Raw genomic sequence first — 25,521 nt, 5'->3', positions numbered from 1 at the left:
GCCCACCAAGCCACGCCCACCAAGCCAGGCTACACCCACCAGGCCACGCCCACAGAACTGGTAATAAAAAAGTTTTAATCCCACCACTGGTCTTACTAGAATTTTGTACAGCAGTACTAATATTGCACGTGTTACTCTGGATCTAGAGCTAGTCAATAAATCAGAGAGGTGAATCAACAGTCTGACTCACAAAACCATTCAAGTCCCAACAGCAGCACCTCTAGATCTTTTAATACACCAGGGCTGCCTTGCAACTGCAGCCTTTTTTTAAAAAAATCTTCTGTTAATCCGAACTGGCATGAGGTTGGTTAGGGAAGAAGCTCCAATTTGGTTCTTCACTGGTTTCCTATGTTTTCTTCTAGATTTCTTGTCATTTATTTCCTCCATTGTCCCTGCTGGAACTATACCAGCAGGTGCCTGCTGGGAATGTATGGGGATTTCTTCTTTGAGACCATTTTATATTGGACTTTTTAGAAAAAGGTTTTATTTTGAAGGCATTTTAAGATTATTATTTTTTGCGATGGTTTTCTCTGTATTAAATTTAACTGCTATTTTATCCTTCTTCCTCTGTTTTGGAACCCAAATATTAGAGCTAGGACACCCTCCTTCTTCTCTGGTAAATTGGAGGTATCTTGTTTGCCAGCTCTTCTCTCATCTTCTCCAGCATCAATCATTGGGAGGGAATTGGAATTGGTTCCTAGTACAAGATCAAATTGCGACCTAAAGATAATGAATCTGGGATGTAATCAGCTGATGAGTGGAGCCTCCATTAAACAAAAACTAAATGATAAATGGCTTGGAGCGAATATCAGAGTACAGAAACCCTCCAGAGTAGAGCTGAGAAGCTTAGATCTGCAAGAGCAACTGCGTTCTCTTCGCTGATAATGTAAAGCTATTCAATACCACAGACAATCCTGCTACCCTTCAAAAAGACCTCGACTATGTATCAGAATGGTCAAACAAATGGCAACTTCAAATCTCAACAAATAAATGCTCTGTCTTACATATTGGCAAAAAAAAAAGAAAATAAAATACAGGCTGAATAGTCAAGACCTTGTTGATGATCCAAACTCTGTCAAGGACCTTGGAGTACTCCTCTCTAATGATCTAAGTGCTAGAGCCCACTGTAACTACATAGCCAAAAAGGCATTAAGAGTTGTTAACCTAATCTTACATTGCTTTTTTTCTGGTAATATTACACTACTAACTAGAGCATACAAAACATTTGCTAGACCAATACTTGAATGCAGCTCATCAGTCTGGAACCCACATTATGTATCTGATATTAACACAGTTGAGAAAGTCCAGAAATATTTCACAAGGAGAGTTCTCCACTCCTCTATTCATTGCAGAATACCTTATGCCACCAGACTCGAAATTCTAGACCTAGAAAACCTAGAACTACACTGCCTTCAGTCCGATCTAAGTATAGTATATAAAATCATACATTGCAATGTCCTACCTGTCAATGAATACTTCAGCTTCAACCATAACACTACAAGAGCAAACAATAGATACAAACTCAAAGTTAATCACACCAAACTTGATTGCAGGAAATACGACTTCAGCAACAGAGTGGTCAATGTCTGTAATATTCTACCTGACTCTTTGGTTTCTTCCCCAAACCCCAAAAACTTTAACCTTAGACTTTCTACTATTGACCTCACCCCTTTCCTAAGAGGTCTGTAGGGGGCGTGCATTAGTGCACCAACGTGCCTACCATCCCTGTCCTATTGTTTCTTTTATTTTTCTTATATGTATCCATGTATTCATAACTATGTTTTTACTTATGCCTATTATCTTGTAAGCAATTGACAAACCAAATAAAATAAAATAAAAAAATAAAAGATCTGTGGGGCAGGTTAATAAATCCTGCAGGAGCAGACAAAGCACAATTAAACAAGGCTGAAGAAAGTCAGGGAGTAAAAAATGCTGTTAAATGTTTAACACCTAGTCCGCTCAAATTTAATATCACTGCTGTCTTCTAATCTGCAATGTTCTAATCTTAACAAGCTTAACAAACATTGGCTCTCAGAGAATTCATCATTAATCCTTTCTGAACCAGGAAACATTTTTTTTTCTTCTTTCAGACCATTTCATCCATATATTCTTCTTTTTAGAAACAGACTTTTCATCTTGATTGCAGTTAAAAATTTCCTTGCAATGCTTTTGTTTGATTTGAGAATGTGGATGTTATTAGAGTTTCTCTTGTAGGTTGCCGCAAGCTATAGGTCAAGTAATACATTCTTAAAAATAATAGAATGTTTTTTTAATGACTTATAGCCAGGCTTGATACTGCAGATCAGGGGGTGTGGGGAGGGAGGTGAGAGGGTTACCATTTCCAGGAAACACATTGCAATACAACCAATTGCTTTCTTTTGTTGTCTGCAATCCGACCAGGTTCTCCTGATTCATTCAAAAGTAAATTTACTGGAGATTGGAGAAGCAAAGGTTTTTTTTTTTTAATATACAGGGAGTCCTCAATTTACAACAGTTTATTTAGTGACCGTTCAAAGATACAAAGGCACTAAAAATGACTTATGACCATTTTTTCATGCTTACGACTGCTGCAGAATCCCCATAGTCATGTGATCAAAATTCAGTTGGTTGGCAACTGACTCATATTTATGACTGTTGCAGTGCCCTGGGGTCATATGATCCCCTTCTGCTTCTTTTTGACAAGTCAAGTCAATGGAGGAGCCGGATTCACTTAACAACTGTGTTACTGATTTAACACCTGCAGTGATTTACTTAACAATTGTGGCAAGAAAAGTTGTAAAATGGGGCAAAATTCTCTTAACAAATATCTCCTTTAGCAACAGAAATTTTGGGCTCAATTGTGGTGATACATCAAGGACTACCTATATTTATGTATTGTTTTTTTTTAATTTAATCTATAGCCACCCAACTCAACCAAGTGATTCTGGTGGCTTTTTTTCTAGTTCTACATTTTCATCATGAGCATTTTTTTTCTTCTTTCTTTCTCTCTCTCTAGCAGAGATTATTAATTGAATTACAATTGCCAGGAGAAGACATACTTTTTAACTTTGCTTTTCAAAGGGGTAGGAGTAATGAAACGATATAGAGGTGTACAAAGTTAGCACCCAACCCTCTCCTAGAAGAATGAAATGTTTTGGGAAATATTTAAAAAGGCAGGATATTATATTTCCCTAAAGGAGAAACATGCTCTTGGAAAGCAGCCCCCACCTTTCTCAATAGCCCCAGCAAGACTGGGCCAACCTATCTACAAGACAAAAGACATTCAGCTCCAGGGTGATGGGATTAAGACATGGCTTTTCAGGACATAATAGGACCATTATGCAGAAGACACAGAGCCCACTGCATTGCAATCTCCTGAGAACATTGCATCACCCAGCAAAGTTCAACCAAACCTGGGAGCTCAGACAAACATGACCCCATAGGAATCTGACCACAGCCAATAGAATACATGTTCTTGCACAGGGACAGGAAGCTCAAGTTCAAAGCCCAAGAGAAGGTATAAAAGCCCCTCACTCTCAACTCCGGGTAGTCAGCTGCCCAGAATTACCCGTGTGCTTCTGCTTCATCAATCAAGGGACCCTTCTTTCCAATCAGCCTTCAGCCTCCATTTTGTCTCCAGTGCATTTCTCCCAGCTTGGAATTGGACCTGGATATTTCTTCCAACAGAGGGGAAATGCTACCTCCCCTCTACTTTAAAAATCATGGTTTTATAGGATGTCTGCAACAAAGCCATTCTTCATTCAGAAATGCTGCCATCACAGTTCTCATTCGTTCTCATTCCAACCATTCTCCAGATCCTCAGATCAGCATGTATTACCAATTTCCAGTGGACAAGAGACTTCTGTTCTCTTGCAGAATAACTGCCATAGTCCACTAAGAGCTTTTGTTAGGTCAAAAGATTAGCCTACAGAGAAGATGATACGCTTGTCTCTGCAGAATTAGAAGGGGGAGCAATTCAATCTGCTGTTTACCATTTCACCATTCTACCATCTAAACATTTTACTACATTGGATCCAGAGAAGCAGCCAAGTAAATTAAGTCCCAAGGAGGTTTGTTGGCTTGTTCTACTGACATCCCATTTTCCCTGAAGATCTGAGAACAGCTTCAATGAAGGTTTCCTTTTACTTTAGCCTACTGTCTTTAAATTTGGGCTGAAAGTGCATGATTGTGCTAATGTGCACAGAGCTTTATATCCAGATGAAGACTTGATCCCCACATTCCAGATGCAAAGCTTTAAAATTTAACCATTAGACTACACTGATTCTCTGTTGCATCACTGTTGTTGGCTTACTCCTTTTTCATATGGCCTCTGATATAGTCAGGGAACCAGGCTTCCAGAGGAGTAAGGCCCCTTTATTCTCTGGCTGTGAGTGCTCTGAACCCACATATTCATGGTATACATAACAAAAACACACTGAATGGGCTTGCAGCTGGTTTAAAATAACTATGCAAAAATGCTATTTTTCTCTGTATTTATTTTGGCTAGTTCAATGAAGTTTAGTTCTTGAAATAAAACCAAACACCCTTTTGTAGAGCCGAGAAACAAAATCATTTCTACAGCCAATCTTTTCTAAACGATAATGTGGATGGACAATCTATGCCCAGACATACTGATCATAAATGTATCTGTGATATGAAGGAAATTCCAGAATTGTGTTTTGTATTCCCGCCAGCTGGCTGCTGCTGGGCTCTCCCCTCCTTGATTTATACAGCTTCAGATAACACAGCATTGAAGAAAAAAATTCCCCCCTCAAACAGCAGACAATTACAGTCTCTGTGAAGAGGTGAGAAAAAGGTTAATCATAGATAAAACATTTCCTGTTTTTTGTTCTACAATTGAGACTAAATGCAGATTCCTTTTGCATCTCTTTCTGAACTCAGTTCTCATTTTTAAAAGGAGGCTTTAAAAAGTGCCTGAAGGAGGCACCCACTTCAGGCCCTCATCAAAGGTCCAGTATAAACTCAGCAGTCACAGATCAGAGCTGATCCTCTTGTGAATTGCTAACAGTTGAAAGAACATAAATGGATACTTTTCAAAAAGGAGAGATATGCAGAGTGCCTTCACCCAGGGGTGGGCTGCTGGGCGTTTGCAGGGGTTTGGGAGAGCCTCTAGCTAAGGTTCTGTGCAGTTCGGAGAACCCCCAAATCCCACTCTTGGATGGCCCCGCCCACCCAGGAGTCCCTAAGCAGCCTGTTTGGATGCAGGTACAGTAAGTGCAGGGTGCGCATGGAGGCTCGGGGATGGCAAAAAAAAAAAAAAATGGGCCTCCTAGAAGTTCAGAAAGGCCAGAAATGGGCCCATTTCCACCTTCCAGAGAGCCTCTGGAGCCCGTGGATGCCATTTTTGCTCTCCTGGAGGCTCAAGGAAAGCCTCTGGAGCCTGGGGAGGAGAAAAGCACCCGCCCCACCAGCCTTGGTGCAGAAGGCCAACTAGGCTACACCCAGCATGGCCACGACCACCCAGCAACCGGGCAGAGAACCCGTTGCTAAAATTTTTGAAGCCCACCCCTGCCTTCACCTACAAGGATTGAGAACTGCTTTGACAATCCTTCAAGATACAGTTTCCATATTGGCAGTAAATAACTCTCCACAATGTAAGAGGTTCTTGTTTCTTGATTTTTTCCAGACTTGCAAGATTAAAAAGACTACCAACTAGCTAAATGGGCTTTAAATTAGCAAACTGAATGAAAGCAAGCTTATGGCAATTAGAACAACAGCAACGGTTCCCCTAATGGAGTTGGAGGTAGCAGTGCTGTTATGTCTGGAGCGTGGGCGCAAGGAACAGAGACGAGGCATCGGGTAGTGACTCAACTCTTTATTAGTGACTTCAGAACAGAGCGAAATACTTGGGCGGCAGCAGCCCTTTTATAGGGCTGGCTGCTGTCACAACAGCCAATGCTTTTGAGTTTGCCGCGCTGGGAACGGCCAATCAGTGGCGCCCGTTAACAGCCAATCAGATCAGCCAGAATTGACCAATCAGGATCCGCTGCTCGCGGGCCAATCAGAAGTGCAGGATTACGAACCTGCCGTAGAAGTAAAACTATTAGGATTTTAAATAGTGCGTTTGCTTAGTCCGTAACAAGTGCAATTGCTATAAAGAGAGGGTACATTCCATAATAAGTTGAAAATGAAATCTAAATTGCTACCATATTAATAATGCTCTTCTATAAATCCATGGCGTGATAATTGTTGGAGTAATTTGTACAGTTTTGGTCACTGCACATTTTATAGTAAATTCTAGAACTGGCAAAATGGCAAAAGAAGTTAACCAAAAGACTGGGAAAGGTGTGCAGCAAGGAAAACATTTGGCTTTTTGTTTTTTGTTTGCTTAGAAAGAAGTTAGCTACTGTATATAAAATCATGCTTGCTGTAAAAAAAGAGGAGATAAAATTCTTTCCCCCTTCCTCAACTCAAGTAATCTGTTGAAACTAAATGGAAATGACCATTATTTATAAAGTAGATAAATAAAAATCAAATAAATGAAATAAATGGAAAGAACCAATTAAAAGCCTCATACAAATATGGAGATAATTTTTCTGATAGCCCTTATTTTAGAAGGACATAAATTTATGATAGACATATCAGCAGCTACTCCACTGTTGCTCCTTTAATCGCAAACTGTATTCTTAAATGCCACTGCTGTTGACCCATTGTGGAAGTGGATTGCCACCATCATATCCTTCTCATTAGCTTCTTGGCCCCTCTGAGAATGGGTTTTGATCTGATCCAAGGAGGAACAGATTTCAGTTCTCATAGTTTAGTTTTCTTTAGTTCTAGATGTAAAAGAATAGTGGCATCAATTATAAAAGTACAAGCTTCACACTGCGGTCCAAACTTTTGTTGTTTTATGCACAATAATGGAAATATTGATTCCAGGCCATCAACAGTGAATGAATCATAGCACAACCTAAGACCAGAATCAAGAGGAAGCACTGAATCACTTCCACTAGAATAGGGCTGTTCGGGATTTCCCAGATGTGCCAGTTTACTACTCTAATAAAAGGGACCTTTGAGAAGATGTCTGTCTCAGAATTATTGGTTGGAGTTGAGGTTTTCTGGAACATTGACATTCACTGACCTGTTTAGCAAAGGGGAGGAAATCATGATACGTCATGTGACACTGCCGTGACACTGCAAGTTTGACACCCCTGCACTAGAAGAAGGTATGGTTTAATGGTACAGCATCAGAGATGGTATTCAGCAGGTTCTGACCAGTTCTGGAGAACCGGTAGCGGAGATTTTGAGTAGTTTGGAGAACCGGCAAATGCCACCTCTGACTGGAGATTTTACAGTATCCTTCACCTGCCACACCCACCAAGCCACGCCCACAGAGCCGGTAGTAAAAAAAAAAAAAGAATCCCATACAGCATATCTATAAAGTCCTAGGTTCATTCTCAGGTACCCCAGTTAAAAACAGCCCAGATTTTTTTTTTTAACCAATTGGAATAATTGAACTCCGGGGACCAAAAATGGGTTCATTTTAGGGGGGGGGGGGAACCTGCAGGTACTGTGAATGTGAATCGAGTTTTGGTCTTTGTATCAGGTCTCATTTTTTTTATTGCTAAGTCTCAGTTCTAGAACTCTGAGTGGGTGGAAGCAGAAGAAGTGGTGGGATTCAAATAATTTAACAACCGGTTCTCTGCCCTAATGATTTCTTTCAACAACCAGTTCGCCAAACTGCTCAGAAAGTTAACAACCGGTTCTCCCAAAATAGTGCGAACTGGCTGAATCCCATCACTGAGAAGAAGTCAACAGAAAAAAAACATGTAGATCTAATTCTCCTGCCCCTTGCTGCAGGTGTCATATTTTACTGCAGAAATTACAGGCGAATCTAAGCTGCGGACGGGTTTTCCATTTCAACTCAGACAAGGGGACAATATCTGACTTGAAGGAGCCATTGCACACAAAGATTAGCTAAGCATTTTATTAAAGAACACTCGATATGGACAATGTTTACAGGGATAGTTGACCCCTCAATCATGCAGGCTATATACCTTGGCAAAATTTCAAGTCACTTTTCCAAAACAGAAATAGGATAGAACATTTCAACAAAACAAATAGAAAAGTGTAATTGTGGACAAAATATTGTTTTTTTCATTGTACCTTTTATATTTTTGATTTTTTGAAAAAAAAAATAACGAATTGTAGAGGGACACAATACTGTCTTAAATTTCTTCTCTGCTATTTTTCCATATTTGGTCTTGGGAATAAAAATTTACCATGCAAAGTTAATTAGTTCTTATCCTTTGGTAATTTGCCTTTGTTTTCTGCTAGGACTGGCATTAAAATGAGCTATTGCATTTGTGCAACTGCCGCCTACACAAGAAATTTTAAACACATTTTGTAAAATACTCACAGAACAAGGAAGATTGCTCTATGTTCCTAGGAACAACCCAGGAAATGGAACAGATTTAATATATTCTGTACCAAAATGCAGACCTGTTCTAATAAATGACAATATAACAACCAACAGATCGTTATAGGCTGAACAACACAGAGATATTTCACTATATAAGGAGAAATGGGCAGCCATTTGGTTGAGACTTTACAGTAACAATACCTTTCCAAGATACAATTAACTGAAGGCGATTAAGGCACAAACCTCACTTTGATGACACCTCAAGATATAATAGGGGCATAGATATTAGGTGGTATGTCCCACCATCCTAAGGAGATTTATTTCTAAGGTGACCTGTCACAATTCTTGGAGTAATAAAAATCCCCATCTCCTCCTTCCACACAATAGAAAAACAATGAGTACTGAGATACCATTGTACTTTGTACTCTGGCACCGCACAGAAATACACAAGCATTCTGGGTACATGTTTCTGAACAATACTTTCCTTTCCCAATTCCCTGCAATGTTGGAAGAGTGTGGTCACATTTTTGCAACCACGGATTATCATGAAAGGTCTAGTTATGGATACAACATATGATTGCCTCAATATGTGTATGTTGATGTATGTGGGGGAAAGTAACAGAAACCAGAAACTAAAAGATCCAGCAAAACAGGAATTCACTCCTTATATAAGTGGAGAAAATCAAGCCAGGCTGTTTTAAATGGGATCCTGAAGTGACTAGAAGGGTTCAGACTGGGTTTATAGTACTGATAAGGCTGCAGGCAATTCCCATCTAATATTACAATAACAAATAAAATTGCTAAGTATGAGTTTAGTTGTAATCTGAAGCTAGGAAATGTGGAGAAGCAAGAATAATCCAAAATATAGACTGCCAATAACTCCCAATACTAACAATAAATGATTTTAGAGAAATCATAATGGAGCCAGGTGCACAATGTCAGATTTGATTTCTACACAAATCGATGTGATATTGATAGGCAAATTGAAAACTAGATACAAGGGGTGAACTTGCATCACTTTCTAAAGCTGCTAAATTGCAGTAGTGTGGTTGTGACTTGGGAAATGCAGAGATTATTTTAAAAGTTATCTTTCCCATTGAAATTACTGTGAAGGATCCTGGTAGTACTTTCCCGGGCCAGTGAATGAGGAGACTTCTTATACCAGTAAAGCTAGATCATATTGAGGCTCCCATGTAAGAAAGGAAACCCATTGGTGGAAGGCATTCTGTATTTTGTACATTGCTACAATAAACGGTTATTTTGCCAGTATACAAATAAACAACAGAATTGTAAGAGAACAAAAACACGCGAATATATTACTATGCAGAGCAGTTACACAATTTAAAAAGTAACTTGGGGATTATAGAAATTGGCAGAAGTCCACATCCTTAGAATTTCAGCTTTCCCCTGAAGAAAAAACACAACTTGTGCATCGAGTCACTAGAGTTGGACTTGGGATTGATAGGCAATTCTTCATAAAATGTCCAAAGCATTTTGGGGAAGAAAAAGGGGTTCGAATAATTTGCAATGCTTTTTCTTTGTTATTCACAAAAGAAAGGTAAAGATTTCCCGTGTCTGGTCATGCCAACTCCAGGGGGAAGTGCTCGTCTCCATTTTATAGCCAAGGGAGTCAACATTGTCCAAAGACACTTCTGTGGTCATGTGCGCAGCATGACTATATACCAAGGTGCACGGAATGCTGTTACTTTCCCACTGAAGTGGTACATTTTTATTGACTTGCCTTTACTCATTTTCAAACTGCTAGATGGGCAGCAGCTGGGATGAGCAATGGGAGCTCACCCCGTAACATGGTACTTGAACTGCCAACCTTCTGGTTGATAAGCCCAGCATCTTAACCACTAGCCATCATGCTTCCTATTTTGTTGCTCACTATGAATAGCAATTTCATAAAACATGGGAATGTGAAAATGAAACATTGACACAGGGTTGTGCACCAAGTATGACCTATGGATTGCTGTGAGAAGGTTCAATAAAATTAACTACTACATTATACATGCCAAAGCAATTCTGTCTGGGTCTTATGACAAGGCAATGATAATACGATTGCTGTCTGAAAAATGTAACAATTTTCTTCAAGGTATCATGATTACTTCACAAAAACAACTAAAGGATCTCCCTTTCTTTGCTATGTTAAGAACAGACCCCCTTAGGCAGATATGTCAGAGATGTTATGGCCTGAAATGCTACTTTTTCTGATGTGCGGTACAGAGGGAGAGATTAAAGACCAAGCTGTTGTAAGAGAACTGTCTCTTTGTTTTAGCTCAGCCAGGTAATTGCCATTCAATGTGAGTGGATGGACCCCTAAAGAGGAAGAAGATTTTTGATGACTTTCAATAAGGCAGCTTTGCAGAATTGATATTTCATTTGGTTGCTGGTAAGAGAAATAAACCAGGCTACATACATAGCATATCAACAGCCAACAACACAGAGATAGATTAAGGGAAATACATGCCTGCAATGGCATTCGTCTAGGATTTCTGGCACCACAGCAATCCCATCTGGATGCAATATTTACACACTCTGTCAAGCTTGTGCCAAAATCAAGTGAACTCGTAACTGACAGCCATTTCTATCAGTCAAGTTCAGTAAAATAAAGCCTTCCTTAAATCAAGCTCAACTTCTAGCAGCTATGTAGGAATGACCCTTTTATTTGCTTGGCAAACAGATCAGAATGGTTTGCCATTGATTTGTTCTGAGATAATTGTTTTGGACTTCTCAGTCTTATATAGCGCTCTGGGATTCCTGGTGAGCTTCTATGCAAGTACTTAGCAAGGCTGGTTCTATTTATCATGGTAAACTGGTAGCTGCCACCTCTGCTGAGTACAAGTCCAAAAAAGGAGTTTCATGGCAGATAGCTGTAATGTTGCTTATCTATCTGCCTCCGTGCTTTAACTTTGCTTTACTAAAGACCAGAGTCTCTAAGTGCAGGTAGGCAATCAAATAAGAAAGTTAACTGAATCCATATGAAGAAATCCTGATCCAGGAAAACCTTAATGTTAATTCTGTATGTGACTTCACTACACCTTTAAAACATACTGGGTGTCTGCCGTACAAGGTAGACCAGGCTATGAAACCAATATCGTATAGATCAAGACTACTTTTATTGTAACTGTTACAGTAACAGAATCTTGCAAATCTGAATGTGCATCCTTCCCCTTTGCTCATTTCATCTGAACTAGGGAGAAGCGTGTGAAAGACATTTTCTCACACTGCTCTTTTAGCCCAGGCTCAAAAACCTGACTGTGTGGCCGTTTCCTTGTTGAGGGCTCTTCCTTCTATCTTTCAGGGTTATTTCTTATACTCTCACATTGAGGCAAATGGAGAAAAAAGGCTAATAAGTGGAATTAAAAGGACTACATGAGCCACCATGCGATCACAAACGCCATTTGCATTAATTTATCTGTTTGCATGTCTGGACATTGTTACTATGCACATTTATCTATCCCTGGGTGCGGCTGGCACAAGTGGTCATATCAGGACAAGGGATAATTTGCACGGAAAGATCTGTGTCTCTTGATAAGTTTAGCTTTGCTCTTGAGATGCTGAGTAGACATCTGTCTCCTTCTTTCCCCAGACTCAACCTATGCTGCTGATCAAATAAGCTTCCCATGGCTGTCAAGAACTACTGCATGTTATCTCCAAGTCCAAAAACAGACTACCTGAAATACTAGCTGCTGGGGGTGAAAAGAAGAGGCTTTCCACTTCATATCCTGATGCATATGGTTGGTCACAGGGACAGGATGGGCATTTGGCATGATCTAACAAGTTTCTTCTGATGCTATTATCTGAGTCTAGTTTCTAAGCCATATACAGTGATATTGAATGAAATAATAGAAGTTCTTTTTAGAAATGCTTGTACTTTCAGAAAAGCTAATCGCTTATAAGTAAATGCTTTGAATTGGAAAAAATGCTAGTAAAACTTCAGACTGAACATTGCAACATTTCAAGAATGGCAGATTAAAAGGGACACATGAAGCATGAATGAAAAACCAGTCCATTCAGCTTCAACAACATCATTGCAAATAACTTTCTATCTGATAAAGTTAATTTTTATATTAAATACTAGACCTGTAAAGCCTATAAAAGATATACAGAATGTAAGTATTGACAGGGACATATTTCCCTGGGATATAGTGGTCCCTGGGAGACATAGCATGTTGGACTAGATGGGCTTTTGCATAACTGAGCAGATCTCTTCTTATGCATTCTCCCAGGACTATATTGATATATTCATTCATACATACATACATTCATTCAAACCTTGAAACAAATCTCAAACATTGAAAACTACATGACTATACGTAGGCATCTTGGTACGGCAATAATCTTTTCTATAGTAGTTACAAACTAAATGCACTTATTTCAACACATGCATCTAACATGACATGATCATGCACACAGCATTTCTTCCTACCCTTTGTGGGGGAAGTCAGAATGTACAGCACTCAATTTAAATTAAAAACAGATTAAGGAGATGAATAATGACATGATATTCAAAGAAAAATTAGTATGAGTTAAATATATGTATCCACACAGTCAGGGAAAAGGGAATCCTTATCTAACTGATAAAACACTGAAGACAGTAAGAATGAACCAAGAATCCAAAGAGTTTTTTCAGCAAGTCAAAAAGATGGTTATTATTGACCAATGTAGTAGAGTTGCATAGAACTAGTTCTGGTTGTGAATATGGAAGAGTGTTTCAAAAAACATGGTACTTTCACATCACTCCTGAATCCACAAGTTGGTTCAGACCCACTGAAAAGTCTCAGGCAATTTCGTCCAAATGTGTTCTTCTCATTGCTGGTGGTGCTGATGGAGACCTGGAGGCCCATCTGGAAGGTAAGCGCCTGTTTGCTGGGCGAGCTGGACGTGAGAATGCCTTGCCATTAGACTGCTTGGCTGCCAGAGATACCTATAACACAAATGTGTCCGCTTAAGTTAAGGTCTCCAAACAAAACCCTTCAAAAGCATCCAAGGAATCTGAAGAGAATCGCATGGTGAATGTGGCCGGCTTTATAACAGGTGGCCTCAAGCTATTAAAAGATCTGGGGAATGTATTTACCATTTACATAGTAATGTACAGATGTAATGACCAAAGAATTCTTGCACATGTCAAAGAAGTTTGTGACATGTAAGTAAGACACAAAATGCATAAGTGGCTTTAATTTAGAATGAAAGCAGATTACCCTCTCTCTCTTTGCCCCCCCAACTGCTAGAAAGAGCTGAGCTGCAAAGTAAATGGCCATTTGATGACTTTGTTATGCATGCAAGTCCTCTGTCAACATGTACTCAGGATCTTAAATGCATAAACAATTTATTGCACCCTATTGGGGAAAAAAAAAGATAAGACACTGAAGGATTAAATGGCAACTTGTCTGCACATTCCCCATTAGGATCTTTGAAGGCTTTATGGATAAAAAGTCACGACAAGGTGTGCAGGTGTGCATTATACTTACAGCCTTTTCACACATACAAATAGAGAAACTGGTTTTCACAGTTGGTATCTCCCCTTAAATAGCTTCAATTCAAATTATGCAAAAAATTCTACATTTGGCTTTACTTGTGTTAAATCTGTATGTTATGTTGAAATATCCTTAATACTAGAGCTAGATGTCTACGGGAATTCTCAGTCATCCAGGTCATGGTTGTCCCAAAGATACTTTTTCAAAAAGCAACTGGACTTAGTTATTTAGCTTCTCATCCAAGAAGCTTCCTGTATGAGAAACAAAATGGCTTCAAGGAAAAACAAAGTCCAGCTGCCTTTTGAAAAAGCACTTTTGGGACACACAATACTAGCTCAATTTTAATTTAAAAGATTTGCCTCAGATAAGAATGTTAGACATTATGTATTTATTCTTAATCTCCTCCTTTCTTCTTCCCAAGGAAAAATGTATGTGGTAGAATTTAGTGCAGATAAAGAGTTATAGACCGGAGTAACAGTTCAACCTTGGTTCATCTTAAAAAGGTAACAGGAACAGTCCTGGTTAATATTTGGATGGAAGAGAACCCCCCAAAATGTCAGGAGTGTAGGCAAGAGTAGGAAACTGAAAACAATCTAGAAGTGGCAATGGCAAACCACTTCCTTGTGTTGTTGTGAAGATACCACCAGAACTCCACCTTAGTTTGACAGATTGTTATTTCTTTTAAGGTATTACACTCACCTATTGCTTCTCTGTATCTCCTAATAATGTCAATTCCAGAATGTTCCAAGCCCAAAAAGAACCATTAGAGACAGTTAAACATGACTCTTTATTTCAGCTTTTACTTTTTTTAAAAAGAGCAAAATTGGCTCAGAGATATTATGCTACATTGATTGATAGTGCCATCTCCTGCCAATGCAGAGATGTGGATATTTAAAATAATTTGGAAGGGTGGGCATCATTGGTGCCGTTTTAAGTTTTAGTGTCCTAGGTCAGTGCCTGGTTAACCTTAGTTTAAAGCTGGCCCTAATATAAAGTTGGCTAATATAGGTTTGCATATTGAATATTCTGCCAATCCAAGGGAGACTGTACATATTTTCTTGCAGGTTCCAGGTGTATGTCCATGAAAATTTAGTCATGGAATCACTAAATAACTGTAGTATATTACAGATGTAATTTAAAAGCAGTTTAGAAATGTTTGTGTTTCTCTCCATTTGTAATTATCACTGTTTCAACACAACTGAGCTGGCAACTGCTAAAATTTTAAATTTTAAAATTTGTATGAAGTGCAATGACAATAAAGTAAACTAAACTAAACTAAAAGCTGCCTACCTCAGAAATTCACACCCTGCTCTGGAGCTTCTCTTCTGGATAGTTTCTATTTCAGCAGTTTGACATAGTTCATCAAGCATCCATCCATATAATCAGGGCATCTTGTATCTTTTCCACAAAGATTTGTGGAAAATTTGTACATTTTCCTAGATGTACAAATCTATATTTTTCATTATATTATGTATGGTAGTTATACCAAAATTATCTAAAAGTATTAGTGCCACTGATCCTTTTTTTGTCCTGTTTCTGAGGACAAAACAGTTAAAACCATACCATATCATTTTCTAACAATTGAGGATATTGATTAAAAAGAAAGAATGAGGCCATAGCCATTTATAACAACATAAATAAGGTTAACTCTAGCCTTAATCAAGACTATGTTATCCTCTTGGAATAGCAGAATACATTTTACAGTTAAAATAATAAAAAACCCTAATTACTATTTTTTTCAATTGAGTTCCTACAGAATGATAAAGCAGCATCATTTTTCACAGCAGACCTAGCTTCTGCTTACATTCCAAACAGTTGTCTGTATTTATCAGCTGTGGAGGATCTGAGGAGAATAATTAGAATAGCATGCTGCTTGCGCCCTGAAGAATTCTGTCTTTGTTCTATGCATATTTTTTGCTGGCTACCTAGATTCTTGACCAGAAATCCCAAAGATGAAGTCTGGAAGCTTTACATGACTCACTGCATCCTTTCTGTGGACTTCGGAGCTTATTTCTTATATCTGGGAGAGTTTGGGGTAGTTTTAAGGGAGAAATTTGGGTGCCACACTGTTGCAGTTCTTTAAAGGACCATTTCTTCCCTCAAAAAATCCTGAAACTCCAAAAGTTTCACTTGCTCCAAAAGTGAACCTCCCACTTTTAAAGCAAGCAAACCAGAGCAATTTGTCCACTTACACTTTAGGTGGTAGAAGATCATCCAAGCAATCTCAAAGAGTTGATTGTGCATGAAATACTTTTCAACTTTGCTCGGTTTTAGGCATCCAGCTCTTTGAACAGGTCAGAACTAAGGGGCTCTGTTTCTTCTGTTTCATATGAGCAAAAAGTCCCTGGGTTTAGGCACAATTGTGTTTTAGTAGATGCTTCTGTAGTACTTCTTTTGTGCACTGCTCCCTGTACTAATTGTATTTTATGGTTGGGTTTAATCACTGTAATTCCTCCTCACAGGTATGTAAATATCAGAACTGCAAATTAAATAAATATTAAATAAACATAAATATGTGCCAGCAGAGAGAAAGCATATTGGCCAGCTAGTTGCCTCAACAACTGCCATCTTTTTACAGGAAAGAAACAATACTGAGAGTTCCTTCCCTTCATGACCTCTTACTTCATGATAACTAACTTTTCCAAATGCTGCATTTACATACTTGATCAAAAAGGCCAGTTCATTTTATTTCTCTGTAATATTGGTCTTATTGCTATTGAAGTTCTTTTAGCACTCAGTTCACTACTAGATACTGCTATATCTTGACCCAGTGATACATGAGCTGGCAAGCACAATCACCTTCCCCTTGCACCCATGCAGGTACATTCCTTTGAGTCCATCCAACTGATTTCAACGTAAGAGTAGGAAGATTAATGGGGTAACTCACAAAGCCCCTTCAACTGGGATACTGGTCTCTAGGATGTTGCACAATGGAAATTGGCTTTCTCAGAGACTATCTATACAAAATGAGTTTGTCTGGTTTGTTACTCATCAAGCAATGGCTCTGCTCAGGGAGCTACCCCAGCATGAAGTGAGGAGGCAGGAACCAGAAACCAGACCTTTTTGGCTGTAGCTCCAACTCTGTGAGATCAAGAGAGAGCTGGCCTCCTGCCCTTCTAGCTTACAGGGGGCTCTTAAAAATCTTTATTGTTAAGCAGCCCTTGGAGACCCTGGAAACTTAGTGGGAGAGCAACATGCCTGTTTTATTGTTTTCATTACTTTATTGAATTTAATGTTTGTATTATAAGATTGCCAAGAGTGGGACAATACAGATGTTACGTTAATACTGTAGATAAATGAAATATTATATTACTAATTGGAATGCATTATCACTTCAGCCTAGTGCTGTAAGTTTATTCCCAAGAAAAGACAGTGTATAGTTAATGGTACAACTTATCATAACTGAATACACGATCTACAATATTCTTTATGCATTTATTTTGGAATAAATAGGCCCTTGGACCTATTTTTGTTTAAAGACACACCTCTGCACCTTCATGTAGTTGGCCCAGATTGTGCGTGTTCTGCTCTTTTCAACAACTTTGCTGTAGTTTTAAAGAATTTGGGGATCAAAATTCTTTGCAGGGGAGGAATTATAAAGAAACCTGAAGAACATTTTTACCATGGTTATCTATGTAAAATGCATATGGAATACAAGCATCTGATATTTAACTTTTAACAATCAGCTACACAGTTTAGGCTCACCAGGCTCAAGATTGACTCAGCCTTCTATCCTTCCGAGGTGGGTAAAATGAGGACCCAGATTGTTGGGGGCAATAGGCTGACTTTGTAAACTGCTTAGAGGGGCTGTAAAGCACTGTGAGGTGGTATATAAGTGCTATTGTTATTTGCTATATGATCTTGACTAAACCACTATGTCCTCCGACACTTTCCTGCTTAGACCTTGGCTTATTAAGTCACTTTCTCAACCTTTCTTTTTATTTCTATCCACCATTATTTTTATTTTTATTTCAATACTTCTGAGCCCTAGCTGACTGTGGGCAGCCATCCTAGAGTTGGAGTTTGAAGTTTTATTTTTGCTCTCTATATTTTTGTCTTTGAAACTGTTCTGATTTGTGTTTTCTGTTTGTTTGAAGTTGCACATTGCCTAGAGTTCTTTGGGACTGAGAGGAGGGGTTGTAAGTCCTGTAAAGTAAAACAATAAAATAATCATGCTCACTCCCTTCTATACAGTTTGATGGTTAATGGTGAAGAATACGCCTTTCCTTTTCTCACACTTAAATCCAGAATGAGGAAATTGGCACTCTACTCAGTGAACACCTCAAAATTCTCACTTGATTCATTTCTCAGGGACAGTGTCTCTCCAGGGATCTAAAGATAGTAGACATGCCTGAATCTCAGCTTGACAACTTTCTGAACAGGCGCTAAGCCATCATCCCTGGATGTACATTGGAGGTAGGAGGTGGTAGCAGAAAAAGATATTTGGCAATCAGCATCTACCCCATAGGTCCTGCACCAAACTTCATGACTGGAATTCAGATTTAGGTCCTGAAGTCCAGTTTTAACAGCCTCAGTGACATGTTTCAGAATTCTTCAAGGATAACATGTGCAGTTTAAAGAAATTAAAAGTAAACCAATGTCATGTTCAAAGCATACCTCAGGAAATTTCTGCTTCTCTTTTCCATGCTTGGTGTATAGTCCAAGGTGTCTCACTGAATTCTTCTGCTGCTCCTGCTTTCCTTGCTCTGTCTGGATTACTGGATAATGACCCATTTTTTTGCAGCTGCTCTCAGTAAATTCTGTCTCAGATTGCACTTGTTTTTCATAGTTTTTCAGCAACTTCTCAACAACACCATAGTTGGACCTTGAATCAGCTGATCGTGGACGACCAGACAAATTACTTGGCCTCCAGTCATGTTCATGAAGCATGTGCTGGTAGCTACTTAAAACTCCATTTATTTGCTTTTGTTGTCGTTTTGTTTTGACATCTTTACTGGGCCTGTTTGCTTTTTCTTCCTTCTTTGAAGACAGCTTGGAATTCAAAACACAAATCGACTCTTCATTTTGTGTCCCATTGTTCAGACTGTCCTGCAGTCCACAGTGGACTTTAGGAACACCAGGTGGCTCTGTTTGGTTCTGCAGCAAACATTTTTTACCTTTATCTGTATGAAATACAGTCCGGTTGAACTCATCGATTTTAGCTTCCAGTGTTTCATTGCGTTGAGTTTTTCCAGTTTCATACCCAGAATCTTCCAGTGTATCACATGCTGCAATGTAAGGATTATTGGTACAATGTATACTACTTTGAAGTTTGGGATGCTGTTTTGGGGTCATCATATATCCATCAGAAGAGCACTTCTGGAGAGCATGTCTGGAAGAACCATTTTCAGGTCCATTTTCAATTTTGCTTGCATCACAAGACCACACACTGTGAAGAATTGCTGCTGGAAATTTGAGGTCATTATACTGATCCTGATTTTCCGTAGGGCCACTAAGAGATTTACATTCATCTGACACTGTCAGTGGAGCAGCTGGATAAATTAATGAACTTCCATCTGGATGTTCCTCGGTTTCCCAGCTATTTCTTTGCTCAACATGCTTAGCTAATGCTTCGGAAATGTCTGCAAGAGAGCTTGTCAAATGCCGAGAGGTGCTTCTGGGGGGAACAGGAGGCCCTTCTCGTCTTTGCCAAGGCAAAAAGCTGGTTTCCTCAACCCCAGAAAGAGCAGTTGATGGTGTTTCCTTCAAATGCCTGTTGGTGCTAATTAGATTCTTTCTGTTATTTTGCTTTTCCATCTCAGAGGCAACCGCAGCCAGTTGTGGGCTCTTATAATATGCATGGCTTGTCTCTTGGGTAATCGATGCAGTCCCACTTTCAATGGATTCTCCAAGGAAAGGAAGCATTTTTTTCCTGTATAGGCAAGAAAAACAGTTAAAATAATAAACAAATTATTTGAAATTAATAGAACATGCTAGCATCATAAGAGCCTTGGTGGCACAGTGGTTAGAGTGCAGTACTGCAGGCTATTTCTGCTGACTGCCATTTCAAATCCCACCAAGCTCAAGGTTGACTCAGCCTTCCATCCTTCTGAGGTGGGTAAAATGAGGACCCAGATTGTTGGGGGCAATATGTAAACTGCTTAGAGGGGGCTGTAAAGCACTATACAGTGTTATATAAGTCAAAGTGCTATTGCTTTTGCATTATTTTTCCTCAACTGATATCAAAGAAGTACAATTAAAGATTTGATCTGTATTCCTAAAAGTACCTTTCATGCCACTCACAGACTCAGGAAGTCAGTCTCTCAGTCACTTTTTGGGGAGGAACAGGATGCTCTTGGAGGGGACAGTGGGGCTGGGTTTACATCCCATGCTTATCTTTCATTTATCTAATTATGCTTCCTTACTTAATTAACTCAGTGATTAGTATGCACAGCTCTTTGAACCATAACTAGTCCTGCTGATTGGGTTTCTATCACACTAATCAATCTCGTCTATTATAGAAATATACTACATGCTGATATCTGTCTGTCTACTTTCTATCTATCTTGGGATAAATGCTTCTGCAAAAGTGCTGAGAGCTTTCAACTCAGGCAATTTAATTTCAGGTAGAAAGTAGGACTTGGGGTACTTTATCTTCTTTCATTAGAAAAGCAAATCTTTTTAAAAATCTGATAACTTTACCTTCGATGGTTGGCTTTCTTACGAATTTCTTCTTGGTAGGTACACAAGTCTTCACTTACTTTGGCAAGTTCTTTAAGGGCCTTGAGAAATAGAAATTGCAATATCTGAGTACAATTCAGTTCCTATAGAATATGTAGAATAATGCAGAATTATGTTATAGGAAATGTCCAATCTTTCTGAAATAGAGACAAGCCACTAAATTATGGCTTTATTATGTTTATGATTTTGTGCTACAGTATTTTCTTGTGAACCACCTTGGTACTTATTGTAGAAAAGCAAGATTTAAGTTACTAAAATAAATCAGGAGTAGCTTTCTATAATTTTTGGACACTAGCTCAGCAAAACAAACAGCAAACGATTTGGAGAATTATAATTCAAAATATATATTGGATATCATACCACCTATATGGGTAATTTGCAAATCATGTGCTAACTCCCAGCTAGGAATTCTAGAAATTGTGGTCCCAACACAGCACAAGGATATATGATGGGGAAGACCCATACTTTCACTGTGTTTACTCCTCCCACTGCCATTGATTTCAAAGCATAGGAAATATTCTGAGAACTCCATGAGCTACTCAGCACCAATTCTCCAGCACCAACTGAACAATGCAAATAATAATAATAACCCTCAACTGCCTAGTCCTGAAAATCAAAAATCTCCTCTCCCCTTCTCTATGCAAATCATAAAATAAAACAAATGGTTTTTGGCTCTCCCACAACTTGTAACAACATAGGAAGTTATATGAGAGATGATGGCTTGTTTAAAAAAAATTCGGACACACTCACATCACTTTGCTATGATCATGGAGTTGCATAGGAAAGCATCTGAAGCTATAGTCTCTATTGATGGTTTGGCAATTAAATTATTTCCCAATACTTTAACAATGGATTCAGAGAGAGAAATAGATGCTGAACAATGGGTTTGTGAACCATTATATAATTTACACAAGAACAGTTTTTTTCCTGAAAGCCATCACTCTGCTAAACAAATAATTCCCTCAACACTGTTCAACTATTTACAAAGTGTACACTACTATTACTGTTAATCTTCTCATCACTCCTTATCACCCATCCCCTCCTACTTATGATTGTAGGACTGTAACTTTGTTGCTTGTATCCTTATGATTTATATTGACTGTTTCCTAGTATGATTTGATTGTTGATTGTACCCTCTGACTATCATTAAGTGTTGTACGTTATGATTCTTGATTCTTAACGAATGTACCTTTTCTTTTATGTATACTGAGAGTATTTACACCAAGACAAATTCCTTGTGTGTCCACACTTGGCCAATAAAGTATTCTATTCTATTCTATTCTATTCTATTCTATTCTATTCTATTCTATTCTATTCTAATCCTACTACTGTCAGGTTCCAAGAAAGGCATTTTAAAATGCAACTAGGATTGAAACAGACTGTTTTCAATATTTGAGATCTTCACTTTCTTGCATATGCATGATAACCGAATTCTGTCAGTTTCTTCCTTCTCTGTTCTTTCATACCAAACTTAGGGTATTTTACCCCAAGCAACTACTTTAAAATGAAATTGCTTACTTGAACCCAGAAATTAGGAAACAAAGGGAGGCAAGGATTTCTGCTTATAAGGGAATGGGTAGCCTGCAAGCTCTAATATTGCAAAATAAAATACCAGTTTTGTTCTGGTTTTAAATAAACTGGCACAAAGCCAGAAGACAAAAAAGAAGATTCAGCATGAGAATCAAGCGAATATCATCTGATCAGACATATACAGAGCCAGTTTTGAGCTGTCAAAAAGTTTTTGTGAGGAGATACCCTCTTTTTCCAATTTTTTGAGTTTTTTTTCCTCCTTTTAAGCATTTACTGGCTTTGTACTGCATAATCATTGGCATAACTGTGATTACTGAAAGTCCAGATCCTCTTATTAATTAGGGTTTATAAACTGGATTTTTGGGGAAGGAATTCCTTTGCGTGTGTGTGTGTGTGTATGAGATAGTGAATGTGTTGACCTTCTTGCAATTCACAAATCATTAGACAAATGGGACAAAAAGTTATAAGATCAGAAAAATTAGAAATTAGGCACGTAATAAAAAAAAAACCCTATGATTAATTTCATGAAGAGAATGTTTTTTCAGCCCCGAGAGGTTAAAGTAAAAGATGGAGAAGCATTGGTTCCAAATTAACAAACCCTGCTTCACACAGACCTAACATAATGACTGCATCATGCTACCAACTGCTTAAGAAGTTCTATCAAAATAACAATAAACTGAAGGAAGTAAAAAAAACATTGATTGAAACCTCTTCACTCTGTATTTAGTGAAGATATTTTTGGTACAGAAGACCTACATTCATATTCATGCAGCTATAGTTAGCATGTTCTCATATTGATTTAGTTCCAGTTAGGACAGTCAGCTGACCCACTCTTGTTACTTTCTGGCTGGTTTATAAAAGATGAGCAAACCACATTTAAGTGCTCAATAATAAAACTATTGCAATATTACAGGTTGAAGCTTGGTTAACACGCAACCTCAGTGAGACTACTCACAATATGAATATACTCACAATATTGAGATCCTGTGTGTAATTCTTGGTTGTTTTCAAGTCTGCACAGTCTTCAGACTCCTTAGAAGTTTGAAAAGTGAGATGATCTTTTGCAAAAGCATGGTTTCTCCTTTTGTTTTTCACACACTTGCTTTCCTTTTCGGGTTTGCTCTGCAAACTCTCTTTATCTGGCGAACAACTGTGCAATCCTGGTGGGTCATTCCATTCTAAGGTGGGGGAGCAAGCTTGTTGCTCTGCCTTGTTATGAATGGGCTTATTCTCCGAGATACTCATATTGTTTTCACGCCTTAATTTTACCTCCTGGTAAAGCTGGAAAAGAAACAAAATGTCTCTCATAGATAGGTGATCGTACATATGATCATACATACATCTGATTAAACAAAAGATGTCATCAGTTTTCTGGACCTGAAATTACTGATTAGCTTAACTATCTGAACATTTTTGTTTTATTTAAGAAATAGCTATTACACAAAGGGCTGCAGCACATTTCATAGACTACAAAGAAAATCCCAAAACTCTTAAAATATTGGTTGGGTTTCAAACATATAGCATTGGAATGTATGTTTTCTGCCAACTGCAAGGAGTTCTGACCAGACTCCAACTATACCCCTAATACTGTATCAAATTAGCACTCAGACTGAAGTGTTTCTCAGTTAAGTTGGAATAATTACAGTGGTTACAAATGGAAATAAATGTGCTGAAATGGTACACCGTCATTTGGAGAAATAAATAGCATCCATTACAAAAACTGTGGCAATTCATAAAATGCTACCATAGATGAACAAAACATCCAATGGATAAAGCACCAGACATCATTACAGTAAGAAATTTTATTGTGGATCTAGGATATTCTTTAAAAAAAAAAAACGGTAAGGGAGAGGACTAGGGATCAATGGACCTAGGCAGCTAATTTAACATTCGGGCCAATAAATTATTTTTATCTTTATTTCAATAGGATGCTTTATTATGAGCACAAGAAAAATATCCTTGCTCTGGGCCCAAAGTAGAACAGAAAATTGGGGAAACAGTAGGTGGCAAAATTGGGTGCTGAGTGATATATATATATGATTTGTCTGTTTGTTTTATATAACCGCCTATCTCACTTTTATGTAACTCTAGGCGGCTTTATATCTTGGCTATGACATGTTGGTTAGTATAATCACTGTGAATATCGTTATTAATTATAGCAGAGTTGACCAGAATAAAAGTGTTGTGATCTTACGTCACTTTCTTCTACAAACTAGGTATTTTTAACATGTTAATAAACAAGATGAGTCATTGTTTATCTTTGGATTTAAAGTATATCTATAAAAATCAATAGGTCTGAAGTTAAGTATATCTTTTTTTGTCCCTATAAGTTGTTGACTACTGATTCCTTCAAGTATAGCCTCTTGGTGATTGCCTGTACTAGTCCCTGGAGTTTTCAGATTTCAAAAGTGCTTTGCCCTTTCCTCCTTCCTAGGGACTAGAATTCATGGTTTCCTGGTTTCTAGCCTTGTTTCTAGCCTTAACCACTACATCAAACTGGCTTTCTATACATCGTTATCAAGCTCCATACATTTTAACGGGTTTATTCTTCTTATGAATAAATCCTAAACTAAGCAAACACTGCTTCTGCTTAATACCTAAACCCAAGTATTAGCTTTGAAGTCTGCTTTGTGATTAAACAATGAAAATGTAGGATGAAAATAATTAAAATTTTATCAGTAAAAGACATGCAAAATGCACGCCAAGAAACTGTCAACAATTTTGTAATTTCCAATAATTATCGATGTAAATAAAAAGCTACTTTAAATGCACCTACTGGTTTATCTGTGATTATCTGTTCCTCAGTTTTAAAGAATGTAGTTGACATGAAATACAGTATCACGTTTGGTTAAAATAATGTAGGGAATGTTAGGTATTAGTTCTGTTGGAACAAGTAAGTAAGACACAATAGATTTACATAGAAAAATAGCCAGTGAAACCTTTTAAATTGTAATGCCGGGTTAGTAAAGGAACAAACAGATTTAGAGTGATTACAAAAAAATTGTTCCATGGTGGTTTTCACTACAGTATGTGCTACCATTGTCAGGATTGCTTCAAAGTAAGATACAGTTAATATATGTCCTTAACTTCATTATCCTGCCTATAATTCCTACATAAAGCAATCAGCAACAAGCACGGCTAAGAATTTTGAAAACTGGAACTTAGAAAATATTGGAAGACTAAGATCACAGTATCATCAACCAACTTGAGAAAACAGTAGGTTCATAAGTACTAACCAATCCATTGCAATCTAAAGCCTCGTGCCTTAAAAAAACAACAACAACAGTATCACCACATTAATTTGCTGGTGTTGAAAATAATCCACGATACCTCTTCTATTTTCTTCTGCATGACTTTCCACTGGCATTCCCATTCTTTCCTTTCACTGTCGAAACGTTCCAACAATTCCATCTTCTCTTTACTCCAGTTCTTCTCAGTCATGTGCTCTAGCTGGGTCTGAAGATCCAT

At 38.2% G+C, this 25,521-nt stretch overlaps 1 protein-coding gene and 1 long non-coding RNA gene across 3 annotated transcripts in view; one reads left to right on the top strand and one right to left on the bottom strand.

The window, feature by feature from the left end:
* Positions 1-12,369, top strand: part of LOC148132918 (uncharacterized) — a 26,837-nt gene extending 14,468 nt beyond the window's left edge. Inside the window, exon 3 of the long non-coding RNA XR_015750743.1 lies at positions 11,955-12,369. This is a non-coding gene — a long non-coding RNA (uncharacterized LOC148132918). The remainder of the gene's footprint in view (positions 1-11,954) is intronic.
* KIAA0408 (KIAA0408 ortholog) lies at positions 7,911-25,521 on the bottom strand. Of its 2 annotated transcripts, XR_015750741.1 has the most exons (6): positions 25,384-25,521; positions 23,026-23,334; positions 20,485-20,564; positions 18,460-19,714; positions 12,408-13,292; positions 7,911-12,306 (listed from the first exon to the last, which is right to left on the bottom strand). XR_015750741.1 is itself a non-coding variant. In XM_026666085.2 (5 exons), exons 1-5 carry the CDS (start codon positions 25,519-25,521, stop codon positions 13,146-13,148), a joined length of 1,929 nt encoding a protein of 642 aa, XP_026521870.2. In that variant the 3' UTR covers positions 7,911-13,145. The 2 variants fall into 2 exon arrangements, 1 of the variants encoding a protein (XP_026521870.2); XM_026666085.2 differs by having other exon boundaries at positions 7,911-13,292.

This window comes from Notechis scutatus, chromosome 1 (assembly GCF_049901735.1).
Source record: "Notechis scutatus isolate UNSWTSFEM ecotype Mainland chromosome 1, rNotScu1.2, whole genome shotgun sequence".
In the NCBI taxonomy this organism is placed as follows: domain Eukaryota; kingdom Metazoa; phylum Chordata; class Lepidosauria; order Squamata; family Elapidae; genus Notechis; species Notechis scutatus.
This window is presented reverse-complemented; position numbering and strand designations above follow the sequence as displayed.